The sequence below is a fragment of the Microtus oregoni genome, unplaced genomic scaffold (genome assembly GCF_018167655.1).
Source record: "Microtus oregoni isolate MIOR12 unplaced genomic scaffold, Mior012 000022F_ref0000154, whole genome shotgun sequence".
NCBI classification, from domain to species: Eukaryota; Metazoa; Chordata; class Mammalia; order Rodentia; family Cricetidae; genus Microtus; species Microtus oregoni.
This window is the reverse complement of record NW_024543081.1, coordinates 14,611,943-14,625,482: the sequence shown is the minus strand read 5'-3', so window position 1 is coordinate 14,625,482 and position 13,540 is coordinate 14,611,943. Positions and strand designations below refer to the sequence as shown.

The 13,540-nt window shown below is 46.7% G+C and overlaps 1 protein-coding gene across 1 annotated transcript in view; it reads left to right on the top strand.

Annotated features, from left to right (window-relative positions):
- Enthd1 (ENTH domain containing 1) overlaps positions 1-6,752 on the top strand; it is a 106,875-nt gene extending 100,123 nt beyond the window's left edge. Inside the window, exon 6 of the mRNA XM_041672517.1 lies at positions 6,160-6,752. Within this exon, the coding sequence (XP_041528451.1) occupies positions 6,160-6,752 (593 nt within the window). The remainder of the gene's footprint in view (positions 1-6,159) is intronic.
- Positions 6,753-13,540: the final 6,788 nt, after the last annotated feature.

Genomic DNA, 13,540 nt, shown 5'->3' with positions numbered 1-13,540 from the left:
CCACTCCTCCTGCCAAATACTGTTTCTGAAACAGTTCCTTGGTTCTCCAGTAAATACACTGTGGGCTCCAGAATCTCCAAATTTCATCAAGAACATATTTTTCTACCATCGGATGCATGGCCTCTGACAGGGAATCAGTAGCAAGCTCCCTGAATGGCAGGAAGCCTGCCATTTCCTCGGGAATGCACAGCTCGTATGGAACTCCATTAATATTAGTAAGTTAACAAGTGGTACTGTTGTATTGCCACAACCACGAGACCTGCCAGAACCATCTCATGGGAGAAGACCTTTATTCTGGCTCACGGTTTCCGAGGATTCAGCCATGGAGGGGGGGAAGCATGGCAGGGCGGATTGGCAGAGTGCAGACCTGTGGAGGAGGCTCAATCTATGACTACCAACAAATAGTAAAACAGGAAGCAGGCAGGGATAACACCTCCCCTCCCCCAGGACCCTATCCTAGTGAGGCCCCACCTCCAAAAGATGCCCTACCTTCTAAAATAGCACTGCAACCTGGGGTGTAAGCATTCAGAATGTGAGCCTGGGGGACCTTTCCCCTCCAAACCATGCTAGCCTTTTTCATTTACTGAGCTATTTACTGGGTTCTCCTATAACTTCCACATACCGACCACAGTTCTAACTCATGCATAGTAAGAGAAGTGGAATCTTCAAATAATGAAATATAGTTTCTTTCTTTCTTTATTATCCTCTGGGTAAGGATCAGTATCTCTGTCAGCTGCTCCTATGGCTGCCATGTCACCTCACCATCCTGATGATTTTAACCACAAGTTAACGTAATTCTGTAATAGAGTGAACTTCTGCAGTCGTTCCAGCACAGCGGAGCGGTGTGGACTGCAGTGTGCCTGCTGAGCTCACAGTCTGGGACGTAGGAGGTTCTTGAATTTGAGTCCCATCCCATCTCTTTGTAACTTTCTGATCTGGGAGAGATTTCTAGCCACTGAATTCCTTTGCATCATGTTTAAAATGAGGTTATCAAACCTATTCCACATTGAGGGATGTATTAGTCAGTGTTCTGTTACTGTAACACAACACTGGAGGCTAGATACTTTGTCAATAAAAGGAGATTTACTCTGCTTAAAGTTTTGAATGTCTAAGAGCATCTGCTCAGCTCTGGTGAGTGAAAGCATCATGTGAGAGAAAGGTCACCTGATAAGAAGCCAGAGAAGGATGTGAGGGTCAGGCTTGCGTTTTTATAATAAGTCACTTTCACAGGAACTAACCTGAGTTCTGTAAGAAATTCAACAATCCTGTCCAAGGGCAGTATCCCCGATGACCTTGTGACCTCCTACCAGATCCAAGCCTTAAAGCGTCCACCACCCGTCATGGCCACATTGGGAAGCATGATCGTGTGGGGGCAGACCACATGTAAAACCAAGGCACGTGCTAAAGCGAACCAGGAAGCAGCTATTTTAAAAATGGGTTCTATAGTCCCAGCACCCAGGGCACAGAGGCAGGTAGGTATCTGAGTTTGAGGCCAGTCTGATGTACATAATGATTTCCAGGACAGCCAGGGATACATAGAGATTCTTTCTAAGAAAAATACAAACAAACAAAAAACACCACTACCATCATCATATAAAAGAATAAAATAAGGGCTGGAGAGATGGCTCAGTGGTTAAGAGCAATGGCTGCTCTTCCAGAGGTCCTGAGTTCAATTCCCAGCACCCACATGGTGGCTCACGACCATCTACAACGGGATCTGATGCCCTCGTCCAGCACACAGGTGTACATGCAGAACACTCATACATAAAATTAAATAAAGTTTTTTTTTAAAAAAAAAGAATAAATTAAAAATGAGTTCTATCCTTGGACTTCACCTTGAAGTGATCCGTTTACCTTGAATAACCCACCCCTATAACTCCCGGGGGTGGGGAGAGGTCCTGGAAATCAGGAGGAGCACTTGGTGAGTCTCTGAAATGAGAGCTCCAAAAAGTGGTCAGCTTGTGTGGACTGTAACCAGAGCAGCTGTCAGGAGTGAGTGAACAGAGCCTGCGGGCACCCTTCCCCTGATGGCTGCAGGAAGGCTGGTAGCCAACCCTTTCCTCTCCGGGCAGCAAACAGGAGACGGTGCTGAGATGCTAACCTGCCTCAGAAGGAGGAACTGCTTCACTGACGTCTGCCGCATCAGTCAAACAACCCGCCGGGGCGACTCTTCACTGGGCCCCAGAGTTGGCGCCTCGTGCTCATGTTTGAAGCTTCTGCCAGCTCTCACCCTCTGTTCTGAGCCTCAAGCAGACACGGAGCCGGAGCCTTCTGGAAGAGCCTCTCGTAAGGAACAGTGTGGGAACACAGTGGAGGACATTACACCGTGAAGGGAGAAGAAAACACTTTAAAAACTCTCCAAAAGACAAGAAAATATGACGTGTCTATAAAACAAGAACAGGCTGGAGAATTTCTGAGAATAACAAAAAACCTCTTCAAAATTAAAATCAGCCAGCAGAAACAAGAAATTCACCAGAAGGATTGCAAGCTAAGACTGATGAAACCTCCAAGAAGTAGGGCAAAGAGACAATGTCAGAGAGAGAGAAGGGGAGGAGAAAGTAGGAAGGGGACTCATAAGGTGGCTTAGCGGGTAGACGCTTACCGAGCAAACCTGACAGCCAGAGGCCAATTCCCTGAACCCACGTGAAAGTAGGAGAGAACCAATTCTGCCAATTGCCCTCTGACCTCCACACGTGTGCTGTGCTGCGCTCACACACACTAATCATACTTGAAAATTAGGGCTGGAGAGAGGCTCAGTAAAGTGCTGCTCAAGCCTGAGGACCGGAGTTCGGGCCCCAGAACGGGGATGTGGTAGCCCACATCTGTGCTCCTGGTGTGTCCTATTGAGAGGGAGGTGCAGAAGGACACCCTGGCAAGCTCACAGACCAGCCAGGCTGAACACGGTCGTCAGCAAGAGGCCCTGTGTTGCAGTGGAAGGAGAGGACCCACAACCAAGAATGTCCTCTGACCTCCACATGACTGTTGTGGCACACGTGCACCTATACACATGAGTGTGTGCACACACACACTGCACACATTAGAAAGCGAGGAGTCAGAAGATAGTTCAGACACTCTTACGTGCAAACCAGGAGTTCAGAGAGAGAGCAGAGACACCATGAGCCATACGCTCCCTGATCGAAGCCTTGAGAAAACATTTGATTCCGAAGGAAACAAGTTCCCTGATTCAAACCTCAGTCAATGAAGATAGCCCCGCTTCAGCGAACAGCATCGAGGATTCCAGAGTACTGGGGATGAAGAGGAAAACTGCTAATACCTCAGAGGTGCAGCAGGCTCTGTGCCATGAGTAAGAGTTAGAACAGCAGGTCTGGAGAGGGACTCATCAGTTAAGGGCAATGGCTGCTCTTCCCAAGGGCCTGGGCTTAATTCCCAGCACCCACATGGTGGCTCACAACCAACCATAACTGCAGTTCCAAGGGATCAGTGCTCTCTTCTGGGCTCCACAGATAACAGGTATGTACCTGTTACATAGACCAGCATACAGGTAAACCACCTCCACACCCAAAATGAAAGTAAATAAATCTTTTTTTTAAAGTAGAATGGCTGTGACTTAGCACTTAAAATACTGGAAATAAGAAGGTGGTGGAAGATGGCCTTCAAGAGTCAGTGGTCCAGCAAGTGTCATGCTCTCCTGGAGACCTGTGTTTGGATCCACAGAACTCACATAGGTCATGCGTGGCAGTGAGCACTGCAGTCTTCGTGCTCCTAGGAAGAGATAGGGGACAGACACGGGAGAATCCCAGACTCTCTCAGGCCAGCTAGCCTGGTGTGCGCAGCTGTAAACAAGAGAATCTGCCTCAAACAAGATGGAAAGGTGAGAACCAGTGTCCCACATTGCCCTCTGACTTCCGCCTGCAGCATGATGCTCTTACGTGTGTGTGTGTGTGTACACACACTCTCAGACATTTTTCAAAGTCCAAAGGAAAAGACTTTCTGCCTAGAATTCTTCATGAAAACTATCTCTAAGCCTGAGGGTAGAAAGAGCATTTTCAGACATGCATATTCCAGTGCCTCTCGGGCCTCCTTGTCCTTGGCCCGCTGGTGATTGCACTACTCACAAATGACAGCAAAATAAGAAAGGGGGACATGGAGGCTGAAGAACAGAGAGCCAGCCCAGGAGGTGAAGGATGCAGCAGACGACAGTTGGGATGCAACATGGAGCATGTGAACACGTGGCTTTCATCATCCACGTGCCCACTAGCATGGCACCACCCTCCCAGCGCCAGGAAAGAGTGACTGGATTAGCCTGACCCAGATTCTCCCAGGGAGCTCGGCTGGCCTTGGCCATGCACAGCTGAGTCCCCCTTTCCTTCCATCCCTGTTGCCACATCAGCTGAGAATACTCTTGGCATCCAAAAACAAGTTTTGTGACTGGACCCTTCCCTGAGAACTGTAGATAGGCCCTGAAGAGCTTAGAGCAAAAAATAGAGAGTGGCCACCTGCCCTGACCATTTTTATGAGTTCCAGTTTAGTTCAGAAGGGACATGAATATGTAGTAGAATCTACCAACAAAGCAAAATCCCCGAGTGCTGAGTGGCAGGCTTCAGCTTCCCTGCTGTGTGCCTGGCCGAGTAAATCTTTAAAGTAACAAGTTCAGAGCGCATCACACACACCCAAGGATAGATTTCACCAGTTTATGCCGTATATCCAAAAATAAATCCACGTAGGTATTCCAAGAGGAAAAAAAAGCCCTATGTCCAAAGAAGTTTGGGGAACAGTCGGATAAGATGCTTTAGGGCTGGGGGTCTAGCTCAGTGGACAGAGGGCTCGCCGAGCACTCATGAAGCTCTTGGTTTTGTCCAGCACATGAACCTAGTGTCGTGACACACTTGTGACCCTAGCACTTGAGAAACAGAGGCAAGAGGATCACGAGTTCAAGGTCATCCTCTGCTCCATAGTGAGTTTGGGGCCATCCTGGGCTTCATGCGACCCTGTAAAGGAAAGTACTGTAGTTCCCTCATCATTTTAAATGCGATGATGCAGTCAGTTCTAATGGGAGGGGCAGTGTGCAGTGACCCAAGAGCCGTTTTTACAAAACACCAGTTGTTTCATTTTATTTTTTTAAGATTTATTTATTTTATTTGTGTAGGTGTGTTGCCTCAATATATGTATGTGCACCCCATGCATGCCTGGTGTCCACAGAGGTCAGAAGAGGGTGTCAGATACCTTGGAACCAAAGTTACTAATGACTGTGAGATGCCATGTAGGTGCTGGGGACCGAACCCAGGTCCTCTGCAAGAGCAGCAAGGGCTCTTAACCTCTGAGCCATCTCTCCAGCCCCAGCATCTGCTATCTTTTGTCTTATTTTATTTTTACTCATCTATTTATTTTACATCCTAGCTGCAGCCTCCACCCCCCCCCATCTTCCCCTCCCAGCCCCTCTCCCCCATTCCCCCCTCCAACTCCCAGTGCCCTCCTCTTCCGTTTCCACCCAGGAAAGGCAACACTTAAGGAACACACTCATAACAGTTTGGGGAACTAGAATGGAATAGATAGAAGACATTTAGTATGCTTTTACATGAAAGGAAATGAAATTGTTCTCAAGTCTTTAATTTTATGAAATGGATTTCAAGTACGTTTTTATGCCGCTTACAGATCCTTGGTAAGAAAAGTGGGTCCGCGTGCTACAGTGCTCTGGATCTGAGCTGGGCTGGGCTTAGTCTTAATTATGTTTGACCACAGAGAGGAAAAGATTCATTATCCTGGAGTCACTGGAGTTTATTCTGTTATAATAATATCCGTATGGGGGAAAAGGTGAAAGGCTAAGTTAGGACTTTCTCGGCCTTCCTACTTGAAACGCCTACATAAAACCCCAGCAGGCAGAAGATTTAATACCTTCCTCTCAGGGATGAGGCCTACAGTAGCGTAAAAATACGCTGGGTAGGGTTTAGATGTCATGGTGAATATTGATCATTCTATTTTAGGTTCATTTCCACGGCATTATTGGTATATAATACATCTGTAGATTTGTCTGTTTCCGGCTTTGGGTTTTTTCAGGTTTGTGAATTTTTAAACTTTTAAAATTCAGACTGGTTTATATTGAGACCTTCCAGATAGGTGTTTACATGACACAATTATTGTAGCCATTACTCTTGCTTGTATGTTATATAAATCTCTCTCTCTCTCTTCCTTCTATTTTAGTTTCCACTGCCTCTGAGGTCACATCTTCTTTTTCTACTTTGTCTGTGTCGTCTCCTGACTCGGCCCATCCAGAGAAGTCAGCCCATCACTTTCCCCTGGTTTTCACCAGCCCTTCCTTCTTGATTCAGCCCCGTCCACAGTCATCGTCTGCCCCCTTCACATACAAAGATGAGGCAGCCAGGGTTTGCCACCCCTTTGCTCCCAGGGGTACAGCATCTTCAGAAGACAAAGAATACCCCAATGGCCAAGATAACTCCGGCTCAGCTACGGAGAAGCCAGCTCACACTCCTAGCAGTAATCAGGTAGCATTTTCCTCTCCAGCTAGAACCTGCTTCCCCTCGGTTAGCCTATCCCAGGCTAGTTTTCAGACAAGGGAAGGCTTGCCCAGGGAATCCCCCGAGGCGAGCTCTCTCCATGGGCTTCTAGGCGAGGTGAGGGGTGCTGTGCTCAGACTCCATGAGGACCTGAGCCTGGTGATCCAGGAACTTGGTGTCATCAACAATCACCTAGGCAACCTGAGTGGCAGCAGCCAAGCAGCCAGCGAGACTCTGCAGGACCCCCAGTCTTCCATGGGGAGCTCAGATCCTATCTAGCTAGCATAGCCATTTTTCTGGAGCACAGTGGTTCTGCTGCCCACACACCTGGAGGTTCAACACTTCAGAGGTCCCCAGTGCTGTGGGGACAGAAAGGCAATGACTTAATTTTTCATTTTCAAGTTTATGAGCGCATCTTTCAAACCAACAAAGTCATTTGGGTGCTGTGCTTTTTTTTTTTCTTTTTCAAGAGAAAGTCACTTTTGATCATTTCAGGTTTAGATAGTAGTTGCTTTGAAACTGGGGAGTATTTCTCCCATTTTTTTGCATTTCAGTACCTTATCCCCAGAGGGGTGAGCCTTAGTGAGAGTTGTGAGAGCCTTTAAAGTGCAAATAGCTGTCGGAGGGCTTTTGAGTAAGCAAGGGAGCCCGGAGAAACCCTGGGTGCCCCACCCCCAGGGCTGCTCACAGACCTCTGCCTGCGCATACTCTTTCAAGCTGAGGTCCCACAGATCAGGAACCGGAAGTCTCTCTGCTGCCACAGGGTCAGGGTGAAGAGGAGGGAGGCAGGATGTGGAGCACATGTTTTTATGTTCATTTTTTTTTCAGAGAATTCAGGTGCATTCCCTTCTCTTGTAGTTCATAAATAAATTCAATATTTTCAACTCACTGTATCTTTTTCTAATTCCATTAACTTTTCAAGCAAAAAAAAAAAAATTGCCACCTTTACTTTGTAGACAAGAGTGACCTCGTTTGACTATTACAGACCAGTGCTTCCCACCCAGATGCATGCTGGATCAGCACAGTTTACTTTGTCATTGAACCCGGAGGCTCACCCACGCCAGGCCAGTGCTCTGCCACCTTGTTTAAGGCAGGGTCTGCAGTGCCCAGGTTAGCTGGTCTGAAGGATTCTGGGTGACTCTCCCCTCTCTACCTCCCATCTCACTATGGAATGCAGGGGTACCAGCAGTGGGGTGCCTCAAAGGGGGGGAAGGGAAACTTGGAACTGTCCTTCAACCACTCCGTGCCCATTGTGGTGTGCACTCACTCACAGACACAGGAAAAGAGGCTTTTAAAGGGACCGGGGAGACGGCTCATGGAAACTCTGCTTCAGAGTTTTCTTCATTGTTAATGAAATGCTTCTTGAAGATTTTTTTACATTTTTATTTATTTGCATGGGGGGTGTGCATAGCGCTTGCAAAGGTCAGAGGACAACTTACTTATCTCCTCCCACTATATGGGTTCCAGGAATTGAACTTGCATTGTCAGGCTTGGCTGCAAGCCCCTCTCCCCACTGAACCAGCTCACTGGCCCTCTTGCAGGTATCTTCAAGCTTTTCCTTCACTAAGAAGAGCAGTAAGCAGATCTCCTCACTAACAAGTACAGCATTTTTGCCGTTACTGTAAGAATAACAAGTTAACTGGGACATATGCTAATGAGCCAGTATGTCTGCATCCCACGAAGTTTAAAGCATTGAGATACGTGGTTTACATCTGAATAAAAAAACACAGATTTTGCCGTTTAAGGGCTACAACTTAACAAGGCTAAACGGGTATCACCTACTTCTAGAACATTTTCCTCACAGCCGAACCCCATGCGGGGCTCGCGGCAGATGCTCTGCTTGCCTGTGCCCTTCACTTTCCACACTCTTTGGAAGAGAAGCCATTTAAGGAAAGGGAGGGCTTATTCTGGCTTACGGTTCAAGGGGTTCAGTTTGGGGGTGGTGGGACGGCTATTCACATTGTGTCAGTGCAAACAGGAAATGGAGTCCAGCTAGAAAGCCTCAAGGTGCACCCCCCACCTTACCCCCAGTGGCCCACTTCCTTCAGCAAGGCTCCACCTCCTGAAGGTTCCAACCTTCCCAAATGGCCCCACCATGGACCAGGTGTTCAAACCCTAACACCCTTCTATTGCATAGCAGCTTCCTCCTAGGTAAATCTTCACCTTGTAGGGAAGCTTCTTATCACCCAGAATGTTTTAGGGAGCAGTAAAACCTTCCATCCTCAAGGAAGTTCACTAAGCTCAGGAAGTCCCTGAAACGTCACATGCTGAGTGGCCTGAAACAGACACAGACCAGCAGGGACGGTTGGAAAGGACACCCTGACTACACAAGCTACCGGCAGACTGTGCAGTGTATTCCAGGTCCAAGTTTTGTGAGTTGTCACTCATGCTGCAGTGGGCCTTGGTCATGCAGCTGCCTTTGAGTCATGTCTGCCTCTGTAAGTAATCCAATAAAACTCATGGTTCACCGAGATAGACTTTAGTGGCATTCTTAGTTCGGTCTGTTGTTAGGTACTTGTCTGAGGTAAGCATATGTTTCCTCAGGTCTCCCCAGGAATAACATCACACAACACCTACTCTTCCAAATTCTTGGCAACCAAAATGTATTGTCTACCTCCATGATATTTCATATAAATGATATTTTATATCAACAGAATCATACAGGCATCTACTCAGCCAGCTGCACTGCATCCCCAGCTTAGGGAGGAATCATAAAACATGAGAGTCTGTGATTTCCATCATACAGCACTATTTGGGCATTCATCCACGTCGGAACCCAGGTCAATACCTCATTTATTTGTATGATAAAGTATCAGATGTAGATACCACATGTTGCCTGGCCATTAATCATCTGGTTTGTGTTGCTTACACTTTTCTTGCTGCTGTGAATGGTGCCACTGCCCATGCTTTGTAAACATAAGATTCAGGTCTTGTCATGGCTTCCTTTCTGCTACTGTGATGAAATGCTTTAACATGAAGAGATAAAGGTTTCTTTGGCTCATACCAGTCCATCAGTGTAGGGAAGTCAAGGCAGGAATTTGAAGTGGCTGGTCACATCCCAGACAAGAGCAGAGAGAGAATGCAGGCATGTGCTCACCTTCTCTCTACACTTATCCAGTCCGGGATCCAAACCCAGGAAATTTTGAGGCTGGGTCTTCCCACATTAATTAAGATAATGAGGGTGGCTCCCCCAAAGGCTTGCTTCTGAGCCAACCTGATTAGTCCCTCATCAAGAATCCCTTCCCAGCTGATTCTAGGTTAAATCAAATTGACAAAACGAGCCATCGCAGATTCTCTTATACCACTGAGTATAATTGCTGGGTCAGAAGACACCATCACACTGGTTGGGTAAATCAAATTGAAGTCTCCAGAAACACCCAGGTTAATCTCAGACTTAGCTTCCTCACTGGGGATGGTCATTTCCCACCCTGACTGTATACCTACTGGGTGTCACTTTATTGGAAGGACCAGCCACGCTAGACTACCCACTCTGACAGTCATCCGGTGGAAGCAGGAAGTTGCTAGACTCTACAGCTTCCCTTAAGGAGGAGTGGCTTCTGGCCAGTAGTCCCGGTGCTTAGAAGACCGAGGCAGGAGAATCTCAAATTATGGAGGCCGACCTGGTCTACATAAGTGAGTTCCAGGCTAGTCATTGCTCCATAATGAAACCCAATCTCAAACGCACACGCACACACACACACACATGCACACACACATACATGCACACCCCTATGAGCACACACAAAGGAAAGGGAAGAGTGAACATTTGCCTGGCACTGAGTTGCCTTTAAGAACCTGTTTACCAGACCCTGGGAATACTCAGGAAGACCAGATATAACACCTGTCCTCAGTTTGAGTTCTAAAGATTGGAAGGAGTTTGCCAGATTCATCAAGGTCTCTTCCCAAATGTAATAGGACATTACAGATTCTGAGAAATTTGGAGAAATTTTACTTATGGAAGTAACCTCGGAGCTGAAATATGAAACTCCAGGGCTATTAAAACAAATGCTCTAAAAACATGTTGAGCACATCGAGTTCTTTGTACATTAAAATAGGTTGCCAAGAAGTCATCAGAAAACCTGGCTTTCTTCATCTGGGAGCTCCACCATTAGACTTTAGTAAGGACACTGCTCCTATTTGTGGTAGCTCAAACACTTCTCAGTTATATACTGTTAAGAGGGGGAGAATAGGGCTGGAGAGATGGCTCAGTGGTTAAAAGGACTTGCTGCTCTTGCAGAGGACCCAGATTTTGTTCCCAGCACCCACTTGATCATCCACAACTTCAGCTTCAGAGGATCTGGCACCCCCTCCTGGACTCTGCAGGCACTGCAAACACACAGTGCACATACATGCATGCAGGCAAACACTCATACACATAAAATAAAAATGAAATAAATATTTTTTAAAATAGTAGACAATAAAAAATCTTTCCAAGACACATCATTCCCCTCTTCCCCATTCATATCCCCAAAAGCTGCTGCTGCATCAGGATGTTGACCATGGGACCCCACAAGTAACTGGAATTTAACTACAACAAAAACCGCCTCTATGTGAAGTTTCCACGCTTATCACATGCTTACTACATGCATGTTGACACTTCCGATCATAACTAGGTTCTACATAGCTCATATATTTATTACAACCATTTGCTAATTCGTATAATTAATAAGCACTTACGTGATTTTCTATTTAGCCAACAACTCTATTAAACCAGTAGAAAAAACTTGGCTTAAATCAAGAGAGGGTCTATTCTGATTGACTTTGCAATTATCTCATATTAAAAATACTTGAGATGTTATTCTCATACTGTTTTAGTCTGAACTGAGGACGGTATTACAAAGCGGTTATAAACATATTTTACAGTTTGCTTACTGTCAAATTACTCATGTGTTCATTCTTTAAATATTTATAAAGCACCGTTAGGCGTAGGCAGTTTGCCAGACGTCAGGACACAATAGCGAACAAGACGGATGAGTCCCTGTCAGAGTTTCAGCTCTGTGGCCACGCAAATGGGAGAGTTGGTAGTTGCCGTACAATGCATGGCACCTGTGGACTTGCAAGGCACAGAGTGGTGAGGTAGGGCTTGGCACAGGGCACAGGGCACAGGCAGCATGAGGGAGTTTGGGAATGTTACCTGGAAGACCTGTAGTCCACATGGAAGCAGGAAGGCAACAAGCAGAGGGTGTGGGGGAGACAACTTTCTGACATTTTATCTGGGTGGGCACAACACATGATACGAGCCTGTATGGAGAATGTACCAATAGGAAGGTCAGGAGTTTGAGCACTTTCACGGTGGCAGCACTGTTGGTGACACCAAAGTTGATTTGACCTTTACACACTCAGAAAAGGACCAAGTAACCTGTGAAGGGGTCATAGTGAAGATGTCACAGAAACTCGGGGACAAGTGGGTTCCTAAGACCCCTTCTCACTGACAAATGGCTCTGAATGTTTGCAGAGTCCTTGCTGAGTGCCTTCCCACCAAATGAACTCACCGTGACTGTGCTATGCCCAAGGCCAGGAGTCCCTCTGTGGGACTTCAGTTGAGAAACCCAGGGATCATGGGGAACGTCTTGGAGACTCCATAATGTGTTTAGTATTCTGGGTACGCTTGTCAAGGTCGTACTGTATTTTCAATAAAGTGGATTCTGAGATGTGATAAAATGGGTTTAGAGGTGTGGAATTGAGAGGTTTTTATTTCTTGCAAATACCACGGAATTTGACGAGGCCAAGCGCATTGATGTCAGGGCAGACATATGTGCCACCTCTTATCAGCAGGCAGGCCCGGGAAGAGTAAATTGGTTCCGAAGAGGCTGGGTTTTCAACATGATTTTGTTTGGTAATTTCGAATTCTGTTTTCTCACTGATGGTGCAGAAAGTTCCCAAAGATATGGTAATTACTGCAGAAATACGGCTGCCAGCATTTGCAGCTATTCAAACAGTAAAATTCCATTATAAAATACCACAATCTATGTGTTCGATGCTGCTGCAGTTCAGCATGTGTTCCCTATACCATTTCTTATAGATTTATCTGTTTGTGCATGCATGGGTGTGTCGGGGTGGGTGTACATATGCACATGTACATATGCCAAAGATCATCCCCAGATGTTCCTCAGAACACCCTCCATCTTGTTTTTTAAGATAGAATTTCTGGCCAGTAAACCCCAGGCATCCTCCTGCCTCCCCGAGGTACACACTGTCACACCTAGCTCTGATGTTATTTGACAGTTTTATACAAATATATAATACGTCCTGCCTGTTCTCCATATACCCTCTCCTCTTCTCTCTCTCCTATTCCCGTTAACCCTCCCACACCATCCCTACCCAGATTCATGACTTTCAGTTTTGTCTTGTGGCCCATTTAGTTTAACCAGGACCGTCTATGTGACCATTGGATAGGAGCACATCATTGGAGTCTCTTGGGGTCATCAGTGGGTACACAACTGAAGATAATGACTCCCTGTAGTGGTTTGAATGAGAAATGTCTCCCAGAGGCTCATTATTTGAACACTTGGTCCCCACTTGGTGATGACATATGAAGGAGTTAGGAGGTCTGGCCTATTGTTATTGGCAGCGGGATTTGAAATTTGATAGCCTAGCCACACTTCTTCCAGGTCTCTCCTCTCCTCTCTCTCTCTCTCTCTCTCTCTCTCTCTCTCTCTCTCTCTCCCTTCTCTCTCCCCTCTCTCTACCTCCCTCTCTCCCTACCTCCCTCTCTTCCTCTCTCTCCCCCTCTCTCTTTCCCTCTGTCTCTGTCCCTCCCTCTTCCCCCTCTCTCTCCCTCCCTCCCTCTCTCCCTCCTTCCTGCTTGTGGAAAAAACTGATCTCTCAGCTTTCCCCTTCTCCCTTCTGTTGCCATGCCTGAAGCTCCACAGTGATGGACTCGAACCCTCAACAACCCGGAGCCCAAGTAAATTTTCCCTTCTATAGGTTGCCTTGGTCATGGTGTTTTATCAGTAGAAAAGTAACTAAGACATCGCCCACCCCCAGAACCTATAATAGACAATAGTTCAGCAGGGAGCTGTAGGGTCTCCTTGCCTGCATGACTGTTGACCAGCCCCTCTGTTCAG